The sequence below is a fragment of the Aplosporella prunicola genome (genome assembly GCF_010093885.1).
Source record: "Aplosporella prunicola CBS 121167 unplaced genomic scaffold K452scaffold_16, whole genome shotgun sequence".
Taxonomy (NCBI): Eukaryota; Fungi; Ascomycota; class Dothideomycetes; order Botryosphaeriales; family Aplosporellaceae; genus Aplosporella; species Aplosporella prunicola.
This window is the reverse complement of record NW_022983544.1, coordinates 412,790-435,454: the sequence shown is the minus strand read 5'-3', so window position 1 is coordinate 435,454 and position 22,665 is coordinate 412,790. Positions and strand designations below refer to the sequence as shown.

Genomic DNA, 22,665 nt, shown 5'->3' with positions numbered 1-22,665 from the left:
CTTTCTCGTCGATCCTTTCACTACCCACGGTTGCGAGCTCCACGCTCATTAACCCCCCTCCGTCACCGGCGCATCAAAACAAACGGGCCGGGGTGCCATTAACACACGCACCTTCCCCGAGCACACTCACTGTCGTCATCGCTCGGCTAGCCGCCGCCTGACGCCTACTTCAGCTCCCCCTCCACCTCCCCGACCTTCTCTTCCTTTTCATCCACCCCGTTCTTCTCTCTTTCAACACCACGCTCAGCAAGCAACTCTTCACAGCCTCGCGCCGCGCAAGCTGTAAGTCAAAAGCCCCTCCTTCGCCTTGCAAGTCCTTGTCTGACTGGCAATTGTAAAGCTCACTCTTCGCGAACTGTCCTTCAGCTTTGCTGTGAAGCTCTCACACACAGTCCTTTCCAGAAACCTCTCACGTTCACTCACTTTGCATCACACTATGAACTTCCTCGTGCAGTTCCTGGTCTTCTTCGCCGCGCTGGTCTCTGGCCTAGCCGTTGGCGGTAGCCATGGACATGGACACCGCCACGCTCACCTTGCCAAGAAGGCCGTCCATCTAGAGTATGTGACGGTTTGCGCTCTCGGAGATGTCATCCTCTCTCAGGCAGACTGCGAGGCCGGCATTGCTTCCGGTCGCCTCGTCTACATTGACTCGCCTGTGGTTACCGTCACGTCCATGACGTCCTCTGTCTCAGTCAGTCATGGCACTACCATGACCGGCGCCAAGTCCACCACGATTTCCTCGGTTCACTCGATCAGCGAGGCCAGCAAGTCTTCTACTGGCAAAGTCACCTCGACGTCTGTTTCGACCACCACTGGCAAGGGCTCCAGCCTTCCCAAGACCTCATCCGCCTCTGAGACCTACGGAGTTCCATCTGGCAAACCGACTTCTACCGTCCCCACGGCCAAGGGTCTCGACAAAGACTTCCCGGACAACGTTCCTTGCACTGAGTTCCCTTCTGACTATGGTGCGATCCCGGTTGAGTACATGAACCTCGGCGGCTGGATCGGCGTGCAGGTTCCGAACATTGCCACTGCTGCCGGATTTGACGACATCGAAACCATGGTTTCCAACCTCTGTGACGGCGAGGACTGCTGCGTCGAGGGCGCATTCTGTTCATATGCCTGCCCCCCTGGCTATCAGAAGTCTCAATGGCCCAAGACTCAGGGCACAACTGGACAGTCAATCGGTGGAATCCAGTGCAGAAGCGGTATGCTCCGTTTGACTAACCCTGACGAAAAGAGGCTCTGCATTCCTGGAGCCAAAGAAGTCAATATCCAGGTCGAAAACAAGCTCAACGGCTCTGTAGCTATCTGTCGCACCGACTATCCTGGTAAGTTATTTGTGACTCTTCACTTGCGCACAGTCAGTCTGATTCTCATACAGGAACCGAGGGCATGACCATTCCTCTGGAGACGTATCCGGGAGATGTCGCACCCTTGACCTGCCCTGATCAAAAGACCTACTATCAGTGGCAGGGTAAATCAACTTCCGGACAGTACTATGTGAACAACCTCAACGTTCCGGCTTTTGATGCTTGCCAATGGTCTGATGGAGAAGAGCCTATCGGCAATTGGGCCCCGTTGAACCTTGGTGTCGGATATGCCAATGGCGCCGCATACCTGGCCATCTTCCAGAACAGGCCCACGACTTACTCGAGGTTGGGCTTCTCCGTCGAGATTGTCGCTAAGCACATGAGCGGCAAATGCAAGTACTCTCACGGAAAGTACTGCAAGGGCGACGATTACCAGGATTGCAATGATAACGACGGCTGCACTGTAAATGACCGGCTTCTTCGATTGATATGAATCAATACTGACCTCCCTTAGGTTGCCGTCTCCTCGGGTAACGCTACCTTCGTCCTTTCTTATGATTGATTTCTTTCTACGGCTTCTGTTTCGAGCTTCATGACGACGTGATGGAAACGCTCGAACACTTTCATGTTGCTTTTTACTGCAAGGTGCATATGTATAGCTGGCCCTTGCTATTTTCTGACTCCTTTCTGCAATGGCACGCGACGATGATGGGGAGTTCTGCTTTTACTTCTTGTAACTACTACTTAGCTGAGCTAGTAGTGCCTGCTCGTCCTTATAGTAGCAGCTACTAGACGCAATGACCATGATACAGCCACGATGCTGTCTTTCAAAGAACTATGTGAATTGTTAAGTGACATGTGCGTCCATTGTTTGGGCAAAGGATACTGGTCTATGGCAAGATGAGGTCTTTGTCTTGCCCATTGAAGGCGAAAGGCCCTACGATTGTAATCAGTATGTAAACAGTATGGATGACAGCGAATAACTTGTTCACCTTTTTGAATATTTTGACCAGCTTTGTGATATCACTTACATTGGTATATTATATTTTGCCTCTTAACTTTTGTATCCCCCTGCTATTGCAGGATGTTTTCATACTCTTCGCATCCGCACTCTCGTACCTTTTCCAATACTCTACCTAGTACAGTTACATATCTAGAAGATGATTTTCGCAACATCCACGCGAGCACCATGCAAGCGGCCACGACAAACGGGCTTCGGCTCGAACACGGCCTTGGGACTAGAAGAGAAATTTTCCCGGGATTAAACCGGCAGGCCCATTATCATAACTCGACCAGATCTCTCTGACCGTTACACACCACGTTGCTAAAAAAGAAAAAAGAGAAAACACAGTCGATAGTCAACCAATATGTCTTCAGATGACGAGGGCGGTCTTGATCTCTTCCGCGAGCCTGATGGCTACTTTGAGCCGGAGAAGCCGCCGACTTTTGCGTCGCATCGGCTCGTTTCGGGCGAGGAGTTGAGGGTCCGTCTGGTTGGACATAATCCGCTTTGGGTAGGTTGGTATTTTGCTGTTTTTGGTCGTTTTTGGGTCTTGGGGCTTGGGGCTTGGGTTTTTCAGTTGTGTTGGCTGGATTTTTTGTGATTTTTGGATTTTTTTTCTCTCTTGGGTTTGGGCAGATGTTCTTTTTCAAAGTCTCTATTTTTTTTCTCAACGTTGTTTCCCTCTCTCCATATCCATTTCTTCGATCGAGGTTCTCTCCCCTTATTTCTTTAAAGCCGCCAGCATTACTCCCTACCAACCGCTTACCCGCATAATCCCCCCATACTTGCACCACCACCCTGCGAACTAACAACTCTCTCCACTCACAGGGCCACCATGTCTGGAACGCCGGACGAACCATCTCGACGCTCTTCGAGAAGCACGCCGCGACGCTAGTGCGCGGGAAGACAGTGCTAGAGCTGGGCGCGGGAGCCGGCCTGCCCAGCCTAGTATGCGCCATCAGCGGCGCCGCCAAAGTCGTCGTCACCGACTACCCCGACGCAGACCTGATCGAGAACCTGCGGTGGAACATCACGAATGTGGCGGCGATACCGAAGGACGGATGCATCGTGGCCGAGGTACGGCTTCCCTTTCCCTGACCCGCACTGCTGTGCATGCCGCCGCTCGCAAAACATTCTCTGCGGCCCACCCTGCTGACGGCTCCTCAGGGCTACCTCTGGGGGGCACCGCCCGCGCCGCTCCTCGCGCACCTCCCTAACCCCGCTGCTGGCTTCGAGGTCCTCATCCTTGCGGACCTTCTTTTCAACCATAGCGAGCACGCCAAGCTCGTCCAGAGCATCCAGCAGACTTTAGCGCGGACGGCCGCCGCGCGCGCCTTCGTCTTCTTCTCGCCGTACCGGCCGTGGCTGCTGCAGAAGGACTTGGCGTTCTTCGAGCTCGCAAAAGGCGCCGGCTTCTCGGTGCGTAAGCTCGGCGAGGAGGTCATGGAGAAGGTCATGTTTGAGGAGGATCCTGGTGTGAGTACCTACCTAGTTGCGCACTGATGTGCTCGCATCGCTGATGCTGGCACTGCTGCTGCTGCTGCTGCTGCTTGAGTGTGATCGGATGTGACTGACACCGCCCCGTGCACCACCAGGACGAACTCCTCCGCCGCACCGTCTTCAACTACGAGCTCCGCTGGGCCGACCTCGACGACGGGCGCGACGCCTGAGCAGTGGGCGTGCAAGCCTGCCTGCCGACCCTTGAAAGCACTGCACGACGCGGCGCTCGCACCGCGGCTCCTCGGCCTGTGGCTGGCTGCTCTCGCGGCCGAGACTCCGTAGGTCCGCGGCACTCCGGTGCGGAACCAGCTCCGGCACAAGCGGGCGGCGAGACCGGCGTGCGTGCGTGCGTGCGTGTTTGCGTGTGTGCCGTAACCGACGCTCTGGCAACCGGAGCAAACGAACGTGTTTCATGCGCTACGCTGCGTGGGGTAGGACAGGGCGTGAGTGTTTTATTCAGCTCGCGGGGATGGAGGGCTGGAAGGGGCGGCGGTGTCGCCGGGTTGGGCCTTTGGGTGAGACTGTATCAGATGGTTCAAGACAGGGCAACCGAAAGAGCGGCGAGCGAGCTCGAGCGGCGTGGGCGGTTTGTTCCAAAACAGGCGGAAAACGCATTCTTTTGTTTTGATTCAGTACACTGCGTAACACCGTTTGCCTGGTCGCTAGTGACAACAGCGCCCAAACCCGAGTCCGCAAACCAGGCCCGTATCAAACACCTAGGTAGCTAGACAAAAGTCCCAAAATTTCAATCCCACACACACATCACGCGCACCAGACGCCAGCATCTTCATGAACAACAAACACTTCTTTCAAGATTGGTAGATAGGCAGGTAGGTATAAGTTATAAGCCAGACAGACGCAGAGTATAGGCTCGCATTTGCTTTCGCACGCTAAAATCGCTTCACACGGCGATGGGGGCAGCTAAGCGCCGCCATCGGGATGGGGATGAATGACCCCATAAACCAAAAAACAAAAATAACAGAATAATGACTGGATCGGGAATGAGAATAAAACAGCAGACGACGACGACAATGATGGTGGTAACGATAGCGTCTTCCTCCCGCCCTGTGTGTGTGTGTGTGTGCGTGCAGACAGTGCTAGGGTGGCATGTGTGTGGATGGAGAAGAAAACCGCGATGCAAGCGTGTCCGAGACGTAGGAAAGCAAGAGGAAGGAGAAGGAGAAAGGCAGGACGCAAGACGAGCCCTCCTAGGACGCGAGAGGCAGGGCGCAAGGCGCTGGCGTGCCAAAAGAAAGGATGGATGATGGAGAAGGATGGAGGAAGAGGAATAAGGCAAGGAAAGAAGAAGGCGGGCACGGTAGTAAGGTAGGAGATAGAGACGACGCAGAAGGTCTATCTCTCTCCTTTTCCTTGCGTGCACAAGCTGCCAGCCTGGACGGGACGAGCAAGTGTTTTGCTGCCGACTTACGCATACACCCAAGAACCACAGTTCCGCCCGCCCTGAAGTGACCAACAGAAGCGCATCCAAACAACCCAGGCCCAAAAGACCGCCCAAACAAACCCATTCGTACACTCCAAGTGTGCAAAAACAGCCATACAAACCTGACACAATCGCGCGGCACTTATCCAATTCCACGCCCCCGCCACACCACACCACGCAGTCACTCAGTCCTCAACCGCCACCTCATCACTGCTCGACGACTTGCGCTTCGCGTCAGCCAGTGCACCGACACCCACACCCATCGCCCCAGGCCTCAACATGCCCGCATTCACCTGCGCCGCAATCTGGCTCTCCTTCCAGCGCGAAAACTCCTCTGGCCGCTCCCGCTCCAGCACGCGCAGCTCCTCAGCATTGGCGCCAATCTGGCGCACCGTCTCCTCCCACCCCTGCCGCAGCACGCGGTGCCGCAGCTCGTCGCCCGACATAGTGAACAGCTGCTCGCGCAGCGCCGCCAGATGCTGCGGCTCCGGCGGCTCCGTCCCCGTCGTCCCGTGCAGGTGGTCTTCGATCTGCGGCCGCAGAATCTCGCGCCGCACCGACTGGCCCAGCCGGTGGATCCGTCCTTCTTCGAGCGTCTGCGCCCGTGACGCGAGCGACACGTCCGAGTTGTGCCGTGAGCGCAGGCCCAGGGGCGGCAGGTCGATGTCTTCGTCGTCCGAGTCGAAGAACGCTGAGTCCCGTGTGTCGGTGGGCGCGGTCGTGATTGAGGCGCGGTCGTTGGGCGGGCCCGACTCGGCGAGAGAGTTTGGCCGCGAGGCGGACGACTGCGAGAGAGACTCGAGGGACGCGGCGAGGGCGGCGGCGTCCGGGCCGGTGCTGGGGCTAGGCGAGATGCGGCATTCGGGGTACTCGGCCTCGAAGCGCTGAATGATACCCTGGAGGGTGTTCTCAAGGAAGAGTAGACGTCCTGGTTATACACGTTAGCAATAAAAGTTGCATTAATAGTCGTATAAAACTTACTGTAAGCCATATCATCACCAGCCCTCGCTTCCCTCGCAAGCGCCGGCTGTAGCCTTGCTTTGATCTTCCTCGCACTGTTCAACAGGTCCTTGCTCATCGTCTTCGCCTTTGCGCTACGAGACTCCGAGTTCCTGTTTCCCATGCGACTTGAGCTACGCGGTGTAGCCGTCCCGCTACCCGGCAATGATGACTTGCGGCGCAGGTTGTCCGACACCTTTTCAAGGAGACAGTAGTTGAGTGCTTTGACCAGTCCGGTTCCTCCGACGATGTAGTCATCGTCAGTCGCAGCCGTCTCTTCGTCCGAGCCCTCGGATTCATCGTCGTGACCTACAATATGCAGCAGAACCTCTGGAATCTCCACTGCCTTGCTACCATCCGCAAGAGTTGTTTCACGCACCGTAGCCCGCTCCATGTTACGCAAACAGTATGCAACAACTTGTTTTGCAAGGGCCTTGATGATTTCGCTAGTGTCCTGGCTGGGAACGTCCATATCAATGCAGATGATTGATTCCGAGATCCGGACCGCAGCCATGAGCGACGCATACACCGCACAAGCCTCCTCTTGTGATGACTCGTCTGATGCAGAGGCCAGAGCTGACAGCTCCGGGTTTTCCAGGAGGTTGATGTGTGCCAGTTGTGGGCATTCCGGCAGGACCTCCGCGAGGCCTATTGCTTGCTGCGGCGTCAACGAAACATCTTCCAAATGGATTCGTTTGAGGAAGCGTAGTTGAGGGATGTATTTCCTGAGCGTAGCGAGAGAGCTTGGTTCTGTCGAGAACAGCTCGCGGTTATGTGAAAGATCGATGAACCGGAAGTTCTGTAGCGACACGAGGTGCGGGAAGAGTGGCTTGATGGCAGTCGGCGTAAGGTTGCAATCCGCTAGACTGAGTGCCCATAACGGGGATTTCTCGTTGATACCCTCACAAAGATGCTCAATGCGGTCTCGCAGATCGTTACCGCCAAGATCCACACCGTGGCAGACGCCAGAACGCAGGTAGCGCACGACGTGGTCCAAGCCCTCGTCGTCAATCGCGTTGCTGGACAAACCCAGTCTTTGTATACCGCTGACTATGACTCCATCGACAATCTTGCGAATGTTTGCCGCCGTCAGCGAACAGCCAGTCATGAGAAGTTCTTCCAAGTAGGATCCCCCCAGACGCTCGGACAAGGATTTGCAGAGAATCTCGGCGATATCGTCCGTGGGCACTTTGATCTGCTTCTTCGTGTCCGAGGGGTGCGCCTTTGGCTGGACTCGCGGTTGTGGAAATGGAATAGCAGACAAATCAATCGCCTTCAACGACCGGCACATGTAGATGAACAAAGCGATGTGCTTCCAACCCTCCCGCGAGATCTTGAGATTGTGCTTCAAACTCAACTTTTCCACGACCCCTGACCTGTCTTGGAATTGCTCGGGTTCGCTACCATCGATCTTGGGAGCAATTGGCTGGCGCTTCTTTTGATCGGGAGATCTCGCGGCTAGAAGACCCGCCAGGATTACCCGCACGCCTTCATCTGTAAGCTCAGCATCTTCCATGAGAAGCTTCTTGACTGGCACAACTGCAAGCCAATCGCCCAGCGTGTTCATGTCGGCCAAGGTCAGCCTCGACCCGGTCAGGTTCAAGCAGTTGACAACTCCAGGTGAGGTGACGGAATGGTTCGAGCTCTCCGCAAGCTGCTCGCTGATTCGCTTCAGAATCGGCGTTTCCCTAAGCTGACAGCATCTCCGATATATCCTCAAGGGGTCGGTTGTCGGGCGATCTTGAGGTTTTACAGGCACGCCGTCCACCGTGGAGCCGTCTGGTGTGTATTCCATGGGTACCGATCCGCTCTCTTCAGCTTTCCGGCGCTTTTTCTCTTTGCGCTCCTTGCGCTCTGCTTCAGAACGTTTCTTTTTCTCCTTCTTTTTATTTAAGGAACATCCGTCCTTCTTATCGTCGAGTACAGTGCCCTCAGGATTAGGAGCTTGCTCATTGCCAACAACCTCATGACTGACTTGTACCATGCCGTCCTTATCCTTCTCTTGCGCGACGGCTTCAGGGTGTTTGAGTGCCTCGCCTTCCCCTTTTTCCTTCAATTTCTTATCTTTTGTCCGTTTTTTCTTCTCGTCGAAGTCATCGTCATCCTTGTACCGCGGGCCGCCGGCAATTTCTACGTCGACGCAGAACGCAACCCTGCGTAGCTTCGAACTATCCAGCTCCGGCACAAGGCACCGTTCGCGGTTCGGGTCAACATTCATAACGCGCCTGGGGCACATGCCACCGTTCGCCGGGGCCTTGCCCTGAGGCGCCGATTGCTGATTTGACGAAAGGCGACGAAGCGCATTCGACAAGAAAGACACTCGCGACTGCTCAGGTGGCTGCGGCACATATGGCTCCAAGCTCTCACCATGCTGATGTTGTTCCTTCACACTTGGCAACGGGGTGCCCATACCCGGCGAGTAGGGATTTGCTATAGGCAAGTTCCCTGGCGTGGCATTGGTCTGCGACTTTGCCCCCTGCCCATTCGTGCCAACGGTGTTACCCGGCGATGACGAGAATTTTGCGCTGATGCTGGATATCCACGAGCCCCTCCGCTTTTGGTCGGGGGAGGTGCCGATGGTGGATTTCTCCGAGCTGCCGCGGTGGAGCAGCCTCGGCCTCGATGGAATGCCCTTGGAGGGAGTTGTAGCATTCTCGGACGGGTCGTCCTCGTGGTGCTCGGCGTCTACGGTATGCTCCTTCTCTGGCTCAGGCTTCTTCGCGGGCTGTTTGTCTGGAGTGGCAGCATTATGCGACGCGGGCGGAGAGGGGTCACGAGCGGTTCCCGGGGCCGCGGGTGCATGCGCGCGGTTGAGGTTGTCTTGCAGATATCAACGTCAGAAGGTGTTCGCGGCAGGCTCTTATCACGCCGCCTGCACAACCTACCTTTGTTCGAATGATGGAGCCAGCTGACATCGACGCCGTGAATGCCCTCCATGTCCTTTCAAAAGCGTGCGCGGCAAGGGTGGGAGTCTGCAGGCAATGCGCCGTGCGATGGGTGGAATTTGTTCGTGAATGGGCGCTGATCGCGCGACCCGGAGGAGCTGCGGCGAACGGCGGGGAGAGGGGAGGGGTGGCCCAGACACAAGACAAGCCTATGCGCGGCTGAGCATGTTGTTTCACCGAGAGTGCGCAACAGCAGGAGTCGGGGGATGAGGGCTGGTCTCGCCAGAGCGAGGATTTGCTAGAGGCTTCGCCGATGATGCAACAGGCGTGTTTGCATATCTCGGCAAAAGCCCTGCTTCTTAGTGGAGATCCGCAGGGTCTCAGCTGATTTCCACCAGACGCCGAACGCACGGCGTCTGGCCGGCCCCTAGACACAAATAACATGGAGATGGACAGGAGTCCGCACAGTCAGCACTTTCCCCCTGCGCACGCCTCTCTTTGTCACGCTCACAGGGGCTCCATTCATTGCAGAGAAAAGACGGGTATCTGATTGGTGGGTGGTGCATGATGTCTTTCATTCATGGGGCTGCCATACACTGCAGCTCAACTTGTCCCGCCACATCCTTTTCCACCAGTGCGCCAAGACGTTCAAGAACAGTTCGCTTTTGATAACCCAACCGCAACCGCTTACATCGCCTCCTTGATCTGAGCGATCTTGGCCTGGACGCGCTCCTCCTTCTCGGCCTTGGTCAGCTTGTTCTGCTTGTACTTCTTCGACTCGGCCTTCCACTCGTCCTTGCTCTTCTTGTTGCCGGCCTCGGGGTCGGCCTTGAAGGGGTCGGCACGGATCTGTTTGTGCGCCTCCTCGTAGAGCTCCTCAAGACCATCGGCCTCGATGTCGTCATCGAGGTAGCCCTGGAACTGCGACTTGTAGCGCTCCTCGTCATCGTCGGCAAGAGTCTCCATGTACTCAGCGACGTGACCAGCGAAGATGTACTTGCGGAGAGTCTCGGCATCGAGCTCCTTGGTCTCAATGTCGAAGCCGGGGAAACGGCTCTCGGAGTGGGGGATGTAGAGACCACCGTCCGAGGCACCCTTCATGGCGCCGAAGACGCGGGCACCGGTCGAGGTGCGGACGAGACCGACGTCAAGGAAAACCTTGAAGGGACGGCGCTCACCGTCGTCACCCTCAACAGCCTCGGTGAGCTTGTACTCACCGTCGGCCTCCTCAACACCGACGAAGTCCTCGTCCAGGCCGAGCTTCTTCAGGGCACGGCGGGCGACGAGAAGACCGGTGGCGTAGGCAGCGGCCCAGTTGGTGAGACCGTGGGTGACGCCATAGCGCTTGAGCTCGTGGCCGTAGGCAGCGGCGAAGACCTTGTCACCAGTGACCTCAGAAGTGACAATTTGGCAGATGATGTCGCGGTTGGTGAAGCGGACGACCAGGCGGTACTTGGGAGCGTTGTACTTGTTCTTGGCCTGGACGACGAGGCGCTGGCGAGCGTAGTAGTCGGTCTTACCGGATCTTCTACGCTTGTACTTCACCTGGTAGCGGCTAGAGATTCGTCAGCTTATGGTCGTTTTTAAAGCATTAGAAATCAGACTTACGAGAAGTAGGCGCTGTTCTTGACGAGCTTGGTGAAAGGCATCTTGACGAACTGCTCACACTATCCAAAAAACCCCGAGTCAGCAATTGACGCTTCAGAACCCCTCCGAAGCAACTTGCGAGACTCCAATTCGGACGTCCATGTCGCGGCCGGGCGCGGCCGGAAAGGCTTCAGCCCTCGTCGGGCCTCGCTCGTAGCATCGAACCAGGTAGAAGATGGACTTACGAGATGATGCCCGTGAAGTTTGTCGGTGGTCGTCGGTGGTCGCTCGTCGAGAAGAGTCCGCGCGAAGGTCAATTTCTGTGCGGATTTTAAGCGAGCCGATCAGAAGCGTAACCTCAACACCACAAAAGCGAGGTGGGTGACAAGCGTGCAAGCTCGATAATGACAGCTGTGCCACCGCCCTGCATCGGCAGAAAATTAAATCCCTCTTGCGCGCAGATTGTGGTAGAATACTCTGTTCGATTTTTCCGTCCGTTTATTACCTGCAACCAGCCCATCTGCGACTGGCCATCTGTTGCCCTTTAATATTCACTATCCCGCTCCTCTGCCATTAAGTAAAAAAAGACTAAAACAGAGAACTCCTCTAGTATGGTCTATCAGTACAACCATGGCCCTGCTCATGGAGCAAGAGCTTCGAATATTTATCTCTAGTCATTCCTCACAGTTCCTGTTGGACCAGATTGCGCCCAATCCTGGAGCGCTGAAAAATTATTTTCGTCGATGCGCCTATCGCACTTTCTAACATTCTCCCATAGTCCTTATCCGGATGAACCACAGCAGCCATCACGTGGAGCGTCATACCGCGCTTGCGATTGTAGTGGATATGCCGGTGCAGGAGCAAAGCCCGTACCAGCTGCGCCAGAAGAATGGGCAGCTCTGGTACTTGATGGCCTCTCGAGCGGAACGCCATCATGACCCCCGTGAGTGAGGCAGCCGACACATTGGCATCCGTCGCCACAGCGACACGCGCCGGTGAGGTCGTCGCAACCGGGAAGTTCTAATTGTTGTAGAAAGAAAGACGAAGGTGAAAGTATCGGTGTGTCATCCCCAGTGTTTGGTGGAGTTGCTGCCTGCTCGTATGGTGTTGTCGTTGTATACGAATCACAGGTGTTTCTTCGCTGGAACTGCGAAGGCAGCTGCTGAGGAGAATAGTAAGGTTGCTGACCCACATTACGCTGTACGTTCTCTTGTGTTCCGAGGTGAAATTGTTGTAATTCAGAAGTCGGCGTTGCTTGCAACGAGGTGTTTGACGACGGCGGTTGTTGCTGTTGCCACAGTGACCCTCCAGAGGCTCCGTGCTGGTAACCAACACCGACTCCCGAGGGGTTGAAGTAGGCTCGATGATATGGAAGACCGCCGACTCCAGGGGTATGTCCAGGTATGGTAGAGGAGGGTGAGTTTTGTACGGGATAGCTGGGTTGGTACTGCGCTTGTTGGTGGTTTAACATTGACATAGAATCATAATACGGTGAGTGAACCATGAAATCCGTGATTTCGCGGATGTAGCGCATAGTAGTATCGTTCCTAGGGTGTGCCGCACATCCTAGACAGGCACAAGAGTCACCACAGGTACAGTCGTGTCTGAAATCGTGCTGAGCTCCACCAACGGTGTCGTTGCCAATAGCAGATGTACGCCCGGATCCAACTCCCTCGTGGCGTAAATTAGCATAGGGAATTGAGTAGCCATTCATGCCGGCATTCATCGTCGTATAACCGGGATCCAGACCAGATCCGCCGTTGGTGAAAGGTCCGTTGTGTGGTTGGGTACCAAATTGGTCTGGGCGCATGAAGTTTGGATACTGATGACCTACTCCGAACGGCTGTTGTCGATTTTGTATTCCAAGGCCGATCCCATTAGAAGCCTGAGGAGCTCCGTTGCCACCGGCGCTAGATGCCGAAGAGCTAGAGGTTGACTTGGGTTCTGGTGCTGGCAGTTGTTCCGCAGAAGTCTTGCCTTTTCCTTTGCAACAACTTCCTTTGTTTTCTGAGGTCTTCTCCACTACAGGCGCTGCGTTCTGAATTTCACCAAATGCCCCGTAACCCCAGCTGCCTGCCGAGCTTGTCGAAGTGAAGTTCCCTCTTATGGTCTCGAGTTGCACTCGCAATGGCTTTTCCTCTGATGTCAAATCCGGTTTTGGCGGGCCACCATTCGTCTCATTTCCGCGGTTAACATCACTATCGGCCCTAGGCGAATCCGTGCCATTCGTAGAAGGCGGAGATGCAGCATTGCTGCTTGCAGGGGTCGATGCGGCCAGCTTCGTACTGCAGCATGACTTTGTGGGAGTGATCTTAAACTGTTGTTCGAGGTTCTCGATATCCTGTATCGCTTTTTCCAGGGTGACTGGATTGCGAGTGTTGGTTGTTTTTTTATTTTTCTTCTGAACTCGGTTTGCAGAGCTAACAGAAGGTGTAGAAGTCTCTACGACAGGAGTTGAAGCGCCATCGTCTCCTGGACAGGCACATTCCGACGCTCATAACAAATTTTAGTATCCTGTGTCCAAAGGACAGCTACAGACGACGCACCTCGGGGGATAGTGTAGTTGATGACAAGCCGCTCACAGCTGCACTTTCCCGCTGGATGAGGGCAGGTGCTCAGGGGCCTACCCGGCTTGCGGACTTCAAGCAGAACGCGGTCTGTATGGTTACAGGTCGTTGATCTATGACCTCGGATACATGGTCCGCTTGAGTACACAGAAGCTGTCAGTTGATCGATCCCGCTGAAGGTAAGCAATAGAGTGGAGGTAAGGAAAAAAACATCCGCGGGATGAGGTTCGGCAAAGCGAGCGGACGGGCTGATCTTACCAAGCAACCTTCTTTCTCTCGCCGTTTATTGTCACCCAAGGCATGACTTCAACCAAGTCGTCGTTGTACCACGGAACGAGGCACGCTCATCGGTCCAAACAATGTTGCCAGACCTAGCACATTGTAAGTCCATGGGGTCCTGCATGGTGGCATGTCGGCGCATAATGACTCGCAGCTGGCTCTGAAAAAGAAAAACAGACGGGAGAAAACCAAGGGAAAAGAAGGTGTTGCGTACAAGGGGAGCGCAGCCTTTGGGGTTCCACTCGCAAGTTGGTCGTCTCGTGGCCAGACGGGGGTTGGAGCCTTACCCGCCTAGTGGACGCAAGAGCTTGGAATACAAGGGATAAGCGTCTGGAGTGAAGAGATGAGAAGAAACGAGCAGATTTGCACCACCAAGCGGCCCGGTCACCCAGGTAAAGAGTGGCGCGCAGGTAGTGGGCAGAAGAGGCGGCTTTGTCCCGGCAGCGGGCTCACAAACAGACGGCGGTCAGCAAGAGACCGCTGATCGGGGAAGCTCGCTTGGTCCCGTAGCGCTGGGGGAAAACGGTTTCGCGATGAGGAAGTTCGCGCAGATGTGAGTCGCCTAGGCTCCGCGGATGGAGCCTTGGTTGCGGGCGTGTCGGCGTTGGCCATGCAGTTGAGCAAGTTTCTACCGGAAAGGGTAAAGACCGGCACGGTTATGCCTCCTGGCGCTATTTCAGGCCTGTCGGCGCAACGACTGAGAGAAGCCTCGATGTCAGCTTATTATTAGAATGCACCTCCCGCAAGCGACGACGGCTCCCGATGAAGAAGCCGGACGACTGTATGCTTTCCGCCAGTCTCGTGCTGCATGGATCCCTGCAACGCCAAAGGGCTGATCTCCTCCATGGGCCTTCTTCACATACATGCAAGTACATGCATGCATACCCATGTGCGGCGCAGTCGATCATGTCCTAGGTATAGATACTCCGTATCCGTAAAAGCAAAAAGCTACGGTCAGCATCTTACCACGTGCGTCCGACACCGTGCTGTCTTGTAGACAAGGATACGATTTGATTATACTATTTCACTTCTTCGAACTATGTCCGCTCCCATGTAAAATTAAGTCCAAAAACATGCGATTCGTAATTGTTTTACCCGCTGGGATAATATATGCTACGCGCTTAATAAAAAAAATAAAAACCTTACGCCGCCCAATGTACAGCCCATAAAGGACTCTTTATCATTCATTATAGTGGTATACCTGTCATCTCGTGAGTAGCCCGCTCTCTCGGCGCAACACGCTTTTGAAGCAACTTACAAGGTAATTCGGTAGACCGTAGCTTTTCCAGCCCAGTCTGGACGCCATCTTCGCAAAGCCTTCCGTCTCAATCAAGTGGTAAAACGCAAATGGCGGGAACATCGCGCCATCTCTGTGTACATCGGCTTTGACCAGCAAAGCCGTGCCGCCGACACCATCAAGCTCGATTTCCTTTTTCGGCTCCGCGTGGTGATTAACATCCTTCATGTAAGCCATGAGCGACCGGTATGTCGCCATCTCAGCATAACCTTCCAGCAAAATATCATCTTTGCCCATGGATTTGGCCAGATCTTGAGCCGTCGGGCTGTCGATCCACGAGTTGAAATCGTAGGGACGGATATCCATTTCCTTCGCCTCTTCATTGTAGTAGCGCTGAAAGCAGTTCGGCACAACAATTGGCTTGTCATGAGCCGCGAGATCTTGAATTAGCGAGGGTGGCGACTCCACGATATCCGAGTCAAGCCAAAGGACCCAAGAGGTGGTTGGGCCCAAAGTGGTGAACAGCAGCGAGTTGCGCGCCTTGGACATGGCTGCCCTCCTTGCTTTTTGGTTCTCAAGCTTGTGTCGCTCAGACTCGACCTGGGAGGTCAGAGGGCTTTCATTGTCCTGGCGCAGAATCGTAACGCTCGCGAAGCGCTTTTTCTGGGGTCCGCTCTGGGTATTTGCCACAGCTGCCTGCAATTCCGCTGTCGCAGCATTCCCATCGCGGCCTTTTGGCAAGATGAAGCCAAGCGAAATAAGCTCGTGCGGGTAGCTCAGCTTCAGCAGATTGTCCCAATACTCTTGGTAGAAACGCGCCAATGGCGTAAGGATGAGGACGGTTTCTCGGTTTCCAACAGGGTCGCTCGAGGTGGTGAGGTTGTTCATGTGGTAGTGTACTACCGGTGGGGGAGCCTGTTGGCCATCGGACTTTGGCTTTCTAAATGGTAGCGAGGGTGGTGACAGCGCGTTCGCTGCAGATGTCCGCAATTGATGCGCGCTTGGGGCGACCTCAGCGTCGGAGGAGAATATGAAGTAGAGAAAGCCGAAGCATAGCAGGCCGGCCAGGACGATAGTGATGGGATTGGTACGGCGTAACGACCGCGCGGCAGGCATCTTGACCAAGGGCACCGGGTACGGCTCGGTTTGTGGTGGTTCAGGCGTGAGGCTTGCTAGGTCAGCGCGAGCTACGGTGTCGCGTCGCTGAGATTAAGAGAGCGGAGCCGAGCTCAGAAGCGGATGGATTGAACGCGGAATGGGATGGGACGCGGGAAGTTTGATAAACGGCGTCGCTGACATACCAGTTGTAAGCCGTGTAGGCTTGCCCTGGCAGATCGATTCGACGGTGTTCGCGCTGCGCTCGAAACCGTCTACGTATCCGCGAACGTCGCCCTTGATGAGACGACCGACCGACGAGAAGCGTTCCGGCATGCGGGAAAGACCGACCCGGCAATTTCCATGCCCGTCCGACGACTTCCTATGATGCTTCCAAACTCCTTTCGCCGCACATTTTCCTCGTCCCATAATCCCCATGCTGCGCAGGCCGCCGCAAACATGTCCGCCTGCTCTCCGCCATGGGCCGGCGCTTGTCCGCCCAGGTGTCCGTTGCAGTTGGCTTCGCCAGCAGCGCCTTCAGCGTCCCATGCCGTGTAGATATTTCTCGATGGACAGACATCGGTACAAGCATCAGTACACGCATATGGGTACAGTGATTGTTCGGGATGACACGAATAAGGTTCGACGCCCGCAGAGATAGCATGGCTATCATTGCTCTTGCTGACCTGGCGCAGGATCCACTCCGCTTGGTTGCCAAAATGTCCCAGTATCCCCATGATCCGCATACGCCCAGACCCAAGGAAGCCATGGCTTTGGTTTTGCTCTTCACGCCTATGTTCGCTCATTCGTTGATTGAGAACCGCGATTCCGCACCCACAGTTCTCACCTCAGCCATTGCTCATATCTTTGAGCCTATGTTAATCGCTCCCGGCGATCCGCAACGCTTTCTTGCCCTTGCGGCTGTTGTAGATCGGTTACCTGGACATGGAAACGGGCCAATTAAAGATAAACAAGGCTATGAAGGCATTGGTTATGCTGTTATGCCCGAATCTCTAATTTCGTCCACGGATCGCACCATTTCTTCTAAATCTTTACCAAAAGATGCTCCAGAAACCGGAACTTTGACATTCGAGGTGCAGGCAATGATCAAAAATCCATTTTTTGTTGACACCAACGATGGAATCGCACACAGAATAGAAATGCCGTTAGCCAACACTATCTTCCAAACTGGTCGGAACACGACAATGCTTGCCTGCCAGTATATTTCAGCCGCTCGTGAAAACACCGGCCAGGCGGGATCACGCGAAGCACGCCGCAATCTACTGTTCACCAATAGGTTGGACCTTTTACATCAGAAGGTGACATGGCCCCTAAAATATTGGTTAGAGCATGATGAGGTTGAACATTATGGGACGCAATCGATGCATATCCCACTGGTACCTCTTACAATTCCCCGAGAGGTCCGTTCAGGAATGGGTAATATTATCAGGGAAACAGTAAGCGCGGAGGGGAAGCCTGTCCCTGCATCTCAAGAACTAGAGCGTGCTGTTTCAGCATACTTTCGGGCTGAACGTCTAGTGCCACATGCCATGCCTGTATGGGCACTCGTAAGCTCTCGAGATGCAGCAGAGGAAATGAGCTGCCGTATAATGGAAAGGATCAAGCTCCTCCACCGCCTTCCGTTAGAGCAAACCACTCCCACCGAAGTTCAAGCCTTCATATCCCAGCATTTTATGGATGTTTGGGACACTCCACTACGTGGTTGGACTACGATCATGTGGAATGCTATGTTCAAAGGCGGAGCTCGCCTACACCGAGTGCTTAGCGGAGGCGGCGGCTGGGGCAAGAAAGCTGGGTTGCTTTCTTTGGATCCCCGAGTCTCAGTCGTGCAAGCTAGTGAGGACCAACCCCCGTCATTTGAATTTGACGAAAGATTTGACGGTGGCCGATCGTCTCTCACTCAACCACTCGAAGAGGTCGCTAAGGAAGGGGAATTTATCCAATTTTTCGCTGCTTTCAAGCCTTTTAGATGGTCGGACTGGACCCCTATGACGCCTGATAAAACTAAGAGAATGCTTGTTCTCGGTGCCATTCCCAGCAGTATCGACGATATCCGCCACAGGGAACCGGATGACGCGTCGCTTACTAATATTCGACATCACATCAAATTCTTTGGGGTTTTATCTGAGAAGGGCATGAGCATACATAGCGTCCTGAGAAATGGTGGTCCTTCGGGCGACAAAGAATGTCTACGCTCCATGGTCGATGTGCCATTCGCAATGTTCAGACAAAGACTTCCGGCAGATCATCTGGTATCTGGACACCGCGAAATCGTTCCAGAGATCGAACCAGATGATTTCGATTCTTCGAAAGAGCCTGAACCTGAGGAGCGGGAAGAGGTGGAAGCGCAGACCGATTCAAACAAATCAGAAACAGGTAGCTCAAAGGTTAGTTTAGATTAACTCGATCACGTCTAACTCTTGCACCTTTCCTGGCAAGGAATGGAGCGTATCTTCCAAAGTTTATATTTTTCCTGGGGCTCGTTTCTTTCTAGTTAGAATTTTTTGGGGTTCTTTTCATTTTGAAACAACGCTCTTTTTGAAAGGTTGACTTTGGAAGTCTCCATTTCTGTGGTGTGTTGACATCTGAAGAGCGCTAAGAATGAGAACTGACGGATACAGACTTCTTACGAGTCCCAAGCAGAGCACGTTTCATCGATAATGTCAGTTGATCTGGGAAAAGCATACACGCATAGGAACGCCATCTTTGCTGCACCCGGCCATACGTCTCTACAGAATCGCCGGACTTATTTCACGCATGCCTTTGCCAAGACGAATGACTTGGTCCTTCGCGACGCCTTAAACCTTAGCAACTCGCCCACTGTACCGCTAGAAAACACCCAGAGTGATACGTTGCTCATGGGGAAGAAGCTCGCAAGGAACCGGCGCATCCATTTGACGCAGAAAAGACTCACAGACTCAGAAATGAAGGGGCTAATGTCGCCGGAATATTTACCTCTCTCGCATTTCTGGGCGGGTTTAAAGGACAGAGTAAACGAAATACGTGACATTGAACTCTCATATCTGGACTACGCCGTTTGGGAATCCAACTACCACCTCGTTCAATTGACACGACAAGCCTTCTTCATACACCCCACCGCTTTCCCCACAACCAACACTGCCGAGGGCCACGCATGGATTCAAAACCCTGACGAAGAGACCATACGCAGAGAAACCGCCCGCAAAGAGGAGGTTTTTTCTTCCCAGCATAATGATGATTTGGCGCTTCCTTCGTTCATAGTCATCGATCTTATTACCAAGGAGCTAGATTCAATATGCCAACACGTCGAGGATATCGGAGAAAGCATCTATAATTCTTTAGCAATTACCGAGACCACGTTGACCTACAAGCGAATGGATGACAACGACGACGCCGACGACAAGCAAACGCAGCCTACGCAGGCCACCCAAACATCAGCACCCACGACACTTCTACGCTACGCGCGTGTCGACGCGCCCCCGCCACTTCTACGATATGCGCATGTCGACGATGCACTTTCGCCGATTGTACGAGCCAAGGCCGTTAAAAAACCTCTGCCATACAAGAAGACCAAGCCAGCCTCACCACCGTCTGTAAAATACAAGCTGACCGGCCCGCCCAAGGGACTTTTACGAACCGTTCGTGTTGGTTCCACCAAGGACAAGACAGAGCCCGACGCCTCGATGACTAGCCCCAACCAAGTGCTCGAAGTCAAGGACGGCCGCATCCAAATCACGCCGTTCGCGCCGGAACCTCCCGCCCCCCAAATGCGCATTGTCTGGGGCTCAGAAGCCGTTCGGCAAACGCAGCGAGGCGCGCTCGAAAGGCGCAAAGCGAAGATGGAGAAGGCCTCAGCGCGCGCCCAGCAGCAAAAAAGCGGAGGCATAGTACGACGCGTGAAGTTCGACGCGCTCGCGCCCGGCCAGCTCGAGGACTCGCCCATCCGGCCCTACACGTCACACACAGAGACGCAGGTCCCAGGCTTCGAGAAGCGCATGATCACAATGGCGTCTTTGCCGCTCGCCAAGCGCGTGCGCAAGCTCCCGACCACGACGCCGCTGCACCTCCGCGTGCTCCTGCTGCGCAAGCAGCTGTCGCGCAGCCATCGCGTCCTGCGCAAGACGTTTAACCTGCTGGGCCGCATGGACAGCGTCCGCGACCGCTGGGACCAGATCGTGCTGTGGCGCGCGCAGGAGCTGCGGCGGCATCAAGACCCCCAGGGCGCCCGAGGCCGCGAGTTGGAGCTGCAGAAGCGCTCCTCCCCGCTTGAGCGCCTGGCGGGCAGCATGCGGGTTTCGGCGGAGGAGGAGGTCGAGGACGCGTTGGGTGGTGGGGTGGGGGTGGGGGAGGCGCTGCCGCCGACGACGTTCTTTTTGGAGAAGCCGCTTCAGAGGGGGAGGGGCGGGGGTGGGGGTGCTGGTGTGCGTGTGGGTGCCGAAGAGAAAGAGTACCAGGCCCAGCAACCGCGGATCAGGAAACTGGTCTCGGATACAGGGCTGACGCCTGCGCAGAAGCTGCTTAGAGCAGAAATGTTCGATCTGGTGCGGGATCTGGACCACTTGCTCTCAGACTTAAATAAAGAGGGGAGGGACGGGGATGAGGACGACGAGTTTGAGGATGGGTATGGGTATGAGGATGAGGATGAGTTTGAGTTTGAGTTCGAGAAAAGGGATAGGGACGGAGGAAAGGGAGGGGATGGGGTGTAGATGGGGAATGTTGTACATGTACTGTACTGTACGGTCGTTTGAGCGGGACGCTGCTTTGGGGCGCGTGGGGTGTATATACATGTATGTGTACGCATAGCACGGAAGCGCGCTGTTTGGACTGGTCCTCGGGTTTCGTCTGTGGAGACTGCTGTTATAGACATGTGGGTGCGTGGTATCCGTACGGGGTAGCAGTGTCTTGATATTCGCTTGTCCAAGTCTGGCTGTCCCCTTACTCCAATGGGCAATTTGCTCAAAGTCCATTGAGAAGCTTGGCCGTTCTTACATGAGTGGGCTCAGCTCAGCTTCCGCGGTGGTCAAGCCACCAAAGCGTCCTAGGTATTTCACTGCTTATTTCATTTCCATAAAAAGCAACACGCACACAGACCCTTCGATCTACAGCAGCGAAGAGAGAGAGAGACGCACACACACACGCATGAACCGAGGTGAGATGCGACGATCCGAACATCATTCAGATTGAGCTAAACGCCACTGATATTTACAAGCGCCACAGCACGAACCCCATGCAGGGCCTCCATGCCGATGCTGATAATAATAAGAATAATACAACTTGAGAAGAAGCACCCCACCGAAACACTGGCTGCGTCTAGTTCCCCTTGCCGCCGCGCTCGTCCTGCATCCCGATCACGACGTCGGGCGCCTCGGGGTGCTCCTTCTTGGCCTTGGCGGTGCTGCCGCGCTCGTCTCTGCGGCTGGTGGCGCCGCCGCCGGTGCCGCTGGCGTGGGAGCTGTAGACACTATCAGCACTTTGCACACAAACACGGGGTTTGTTTGGCTGGGGGAATTGGAGTTGGGGGCGGAGGGAATGGGTAATGGGTAACGGGTAAAGGGCAGCCACTTACGCCTTGCCGGCCGAACTGCTCTGGTTCTGCACGTCCAGCTCGTCGCTCTTGTTCGTCGTGTGCTTGTCGTCTGGGTACTGGTCCGTCTTGACGCTGGAGTCGGTGCTGGGCTTGCCGAAGCCGAGGCGCGCAGGTGCGGCGCTGAAGGCGCGCCTCGTCGTGGTCGTCGTGGTCGTCGTGGCGGGCGACGCGAAGCCCCGGCGCAGAGTCGGGTGCGTGGCTAGGCGGCGGTAGAAGGTGAGGAATTCGGAGGGGGAGGGGGCGGCCATTGTTGCTGTTTGTGCTGCGGAGAGAAGGATAGAGAGAGTAGGTTGTAGGAGTGAGGTTGGTTGTTGTTGGAAATGGAAGCGTGACGGTTGGTCGAAAGGAGCAGGGAGATGAGGTCGTCTGGCCAGGACCCGTGATGCGCCCGAGCGAGTACCTAATCGATGATGCCGAGGGCGGGACGAGCGAGTGCGCATACCTACGCTGCCATGACATCACCCCGACGGAGCGCGCGGGGGAGCAGCGCGCAGCGGAAGATCCCGCTCCGCCGTCCCTCCGCCGCGGGGCATGGAACACCACGACAAGACGACAAACTTTCTCCGCTCCCCTCTACAACCACAACCATGGCGTCCACCGACGACCTCCCCTGCACACTGTACGCCGCCGACCCACCCCCCACCGCCAGCACGAAAACTAACGACCCACCCCACCCTAGCACGCTCACCATACCGCTCCCCACGCCCACGCACGCAACGACAGCCGCCCGCGCCCTCTCCGTCGACGCAGAGCTCTCGCCCCTAGTGTCGCGCACCATCGCCGTCTCAAGCGCCGACCCCTCCGCCCTCGACGTGCGCTACCGCGCCGCGACGAACCGCATGCTGCGCGTGGCCGTGAACGGCTTCTTCGAGAGCCTGGGCGTCGTGCTGGGCGTCATGGAGGAGCTGGATGTCGATACGGTGCTGCTGCCTGGGAAGGAAAGTGTGGGTGGCGCGCAGGGGCTGGGCGAGGTTAAGGCGTGAGAGGAGGGGAGGGAGGGAGGATAAATATACCCAGGGGATGGATTGGTGGTGTGCTTGTGGTTTTGGGCGCGCGCGGGCGCGGGTGCGTGAGGCGTGCGTCGGGGGGTTCTCTTGGAGCTTATGAACGGCTATCAGTGCTGCTGCTGAATCATTCGACGCCTCACCAGCGCATGATATCAAATATTGCCT

General features: G+C 55.4%; 10 protein-coding genes across 10 annotated transcripts; 5 read left to right on the top strand and 5 right to left on the bottom strand.

Moving 5' to 3' along the window:
* Positions 1–709: 709 nt before the first annotated feature.
* Positions 710–1,875, top strand: K452DRAFT_230303 (glycoside hydrolase family 132 protein; the record flags this gene model as incomplete). The annotated part of the gene is made up of 3 exons (XM_033537085.1): positions 710–1,331; positions 1,385–1,776; positions 1,828–1,875. The coding sequence occupies 3 exons, from the start codon at positions 710–712 to the stop codon at positions 1,873–1,875; spliced, it is 1,062 nt and encodes a 353-aa protein (XP_033396330.1).
* An 805-nt stretch (positions 1,876–2,680) lies between these two features.
* K452DRAFT_309742 (uncharacterized protein) lies at positions 2,681–3,986 on the top strand (the record flags this gene model as incomplete). The annotated part of the gene is made up of 4 exons (XM_033543267.1): positions 2,681–2,827; positions 3,145–3,393; positions 3,484–3,792; positions 3,912–3,986. 4 exons carry the CDS (start codon positions 2,681–2,683, stop codon positions 3,984–3,986), a joined length of 780 nt encoding a protein of 259 aa, XP_033396329.1.
* Positions 3,987–5,442: 1,456 nt separating this feature from the next.
* K452DRAFT_309741 (uncharacterized protein) lies at positions 5,443–9,193 on the bottom strand (the record flags this gene model as incomplete). Its single annotated transcript, XM_033543266.1, has 3 exons — positions 5,443–6,185; positions 6,239–9,076; positions 9,142–9,193. The coding sequence occupies 3 exons, from the start codon at positions 9,191–9,193 to the stop codon at positions 5,443–5,445; spliced, it is 3,633 nt and encodes a 1,210-aa protein (XP_033396328.1).
* Positions 9,194–9,753: 560 nt separating this feature from the next.
* K452DRAFT_359655 (uncharacterized protein) lies at positions 9,754–11,001 on the bottom strand. Its single transcript, XM_033546289.1, has 2 exons — positions 10,750–11,001; positions 9,754–10,696 (listed from the first exon to the last, which is right to left on the bottom strand). Exons 1-2 carry the CDS (start codon positions 10,788–10,790, stop codon positions 9,829–9,831), a joined length of 909 nt encoding a protein of 302 aa, XP_033396327.1. The 5' UTR covers positions 10,791–11,001; the 3' UTR covers positions 9,754–9,828.
* Positions 11,002–11,407: 406 nt separating this feature from the next.
* K452DRAFT_48983 (uncharacterized protein) lies at positions 11,408–13,982 on the bottom strand. The gene is made up of 4 exons (XM_033546735.1): positions 13,789–13,982; positions 13,554–13,666; positions 13,275–13,432; positions 11,408–13,221 (listed from the first exon to the last, which is right to left on the bottom strand). The coding sequence occupies exons 2-4, from the start codon at positions 13,595–13,597 to the stop codon at positions 11,510–11,512; spliced, it is 1,914 nt and encodes a 637-aa protein (XP_033396326.1). The 5' UTR covers positions 13,598–13,666; positions 13,789–13,982; the 3' UTR covers positions 11,408–11,509.
* Positions 13,983–14,700: 718 nt separating this feature from the next.
* On the bottom strand, positions 14,701–15,956 carry K452DRAFT_288707 (glycosyltransferase family 62 protein). The gene is made up of 2 exons (XM_033540711.1): positions 14,833–15,956; positions 14,701–14,775 (listed from the first exon to the last, which is right to left on the bottom strand). The coding sequence occupies exons 1-2, from the start codon at positions 15,925–15,927 to the stop codon at positions 14,755–14,757; spliced, it is 1,116 nt and encodes a 371-aa protein (XP_033396325.1). The 5' UTR covers positions 15,928–15,956; the 3' UTR covers positions 14,701–14,754.
* Positions 15,957–16,568: 612 nt separating this feature from the next.
* K452DRAFT_309737 (uncharacterized protein) lies at positions 16,569–18,329 on the top strand (the record flags this gene model as incomplete). Its single annotated transcript, XM_033543265.1, has 1 exon — positions 16,569–18,329. One exon carries the CDS (start codon positions 16,569–16,571, stop codon positions 18,327–18,329), a length of 1,761 nt encoding a protein of 586 aa, XP_033396324.1.
* A 105-nt stretch (positions 18,330–18,434) lies between these two features.
* Positions 18,435–20,888, top strand: K452DRAFT_48977 (uncharacterized protein). The gene is made up of 2 exons (XM_033546734.1): positions 18,435–18,500; positions 18,549–20,888. Exon 2 carries the CDS (start codon positions 18,588–18,590, stop codon positions 20,610–20,612), a length of 2,025 nt encoding a protein of 674 aa, XP_033396323.1. The 5' UTR covers positions 18,435–18,500; positions 18,549–18,587; the 3' UTR covers positions 20,613–20,888.
* A 172-nt stretch (positions 20,889–21,060) lies between these two features.
* K452DRAFT_359650 (uncharacterized protein) lies at positions 21,061–21,873 on the bottom strand. Its single transcript, XM_033546288.1, has 2 exons — positions 21,473–21,873; positions 21,061–21,358 (listed from the first exon to the last, which is right to left on the bottom strand). Exons 1-2 carry the CDS (start codon positions 21,739–21,741, stop codon positions 21,217–21,219), a joined length of 411 nt encoding a protein of 136 aa, XP_033396322.1. The 5' UTR covers positions 21,742–21,873; the 3' UTR covers positions 21,061–21,216.
* A 207-nt stretch (positions 21,874–22,080) lies between these two features.
* K452DRAFT_299342 (uncharacterized protein) lies at positions 22,081–22,476 on the top strand (the record flags this gene model as incomplete). Its single annotated transcript, XM_033542217.1, has 2 exons — positions 22,081–22,112; positions 22,173–22,476. The coding sequence occupies 2 exons, from the start codon at positions 22,081–22,083 to the stop codon at positions 22,474–22,476; spliced, it is 336 nt and encodes a 111-aa protein (XP_033396321.1).
* Positions 22,477–22,665: the final 189 nt, after the last annotated feature.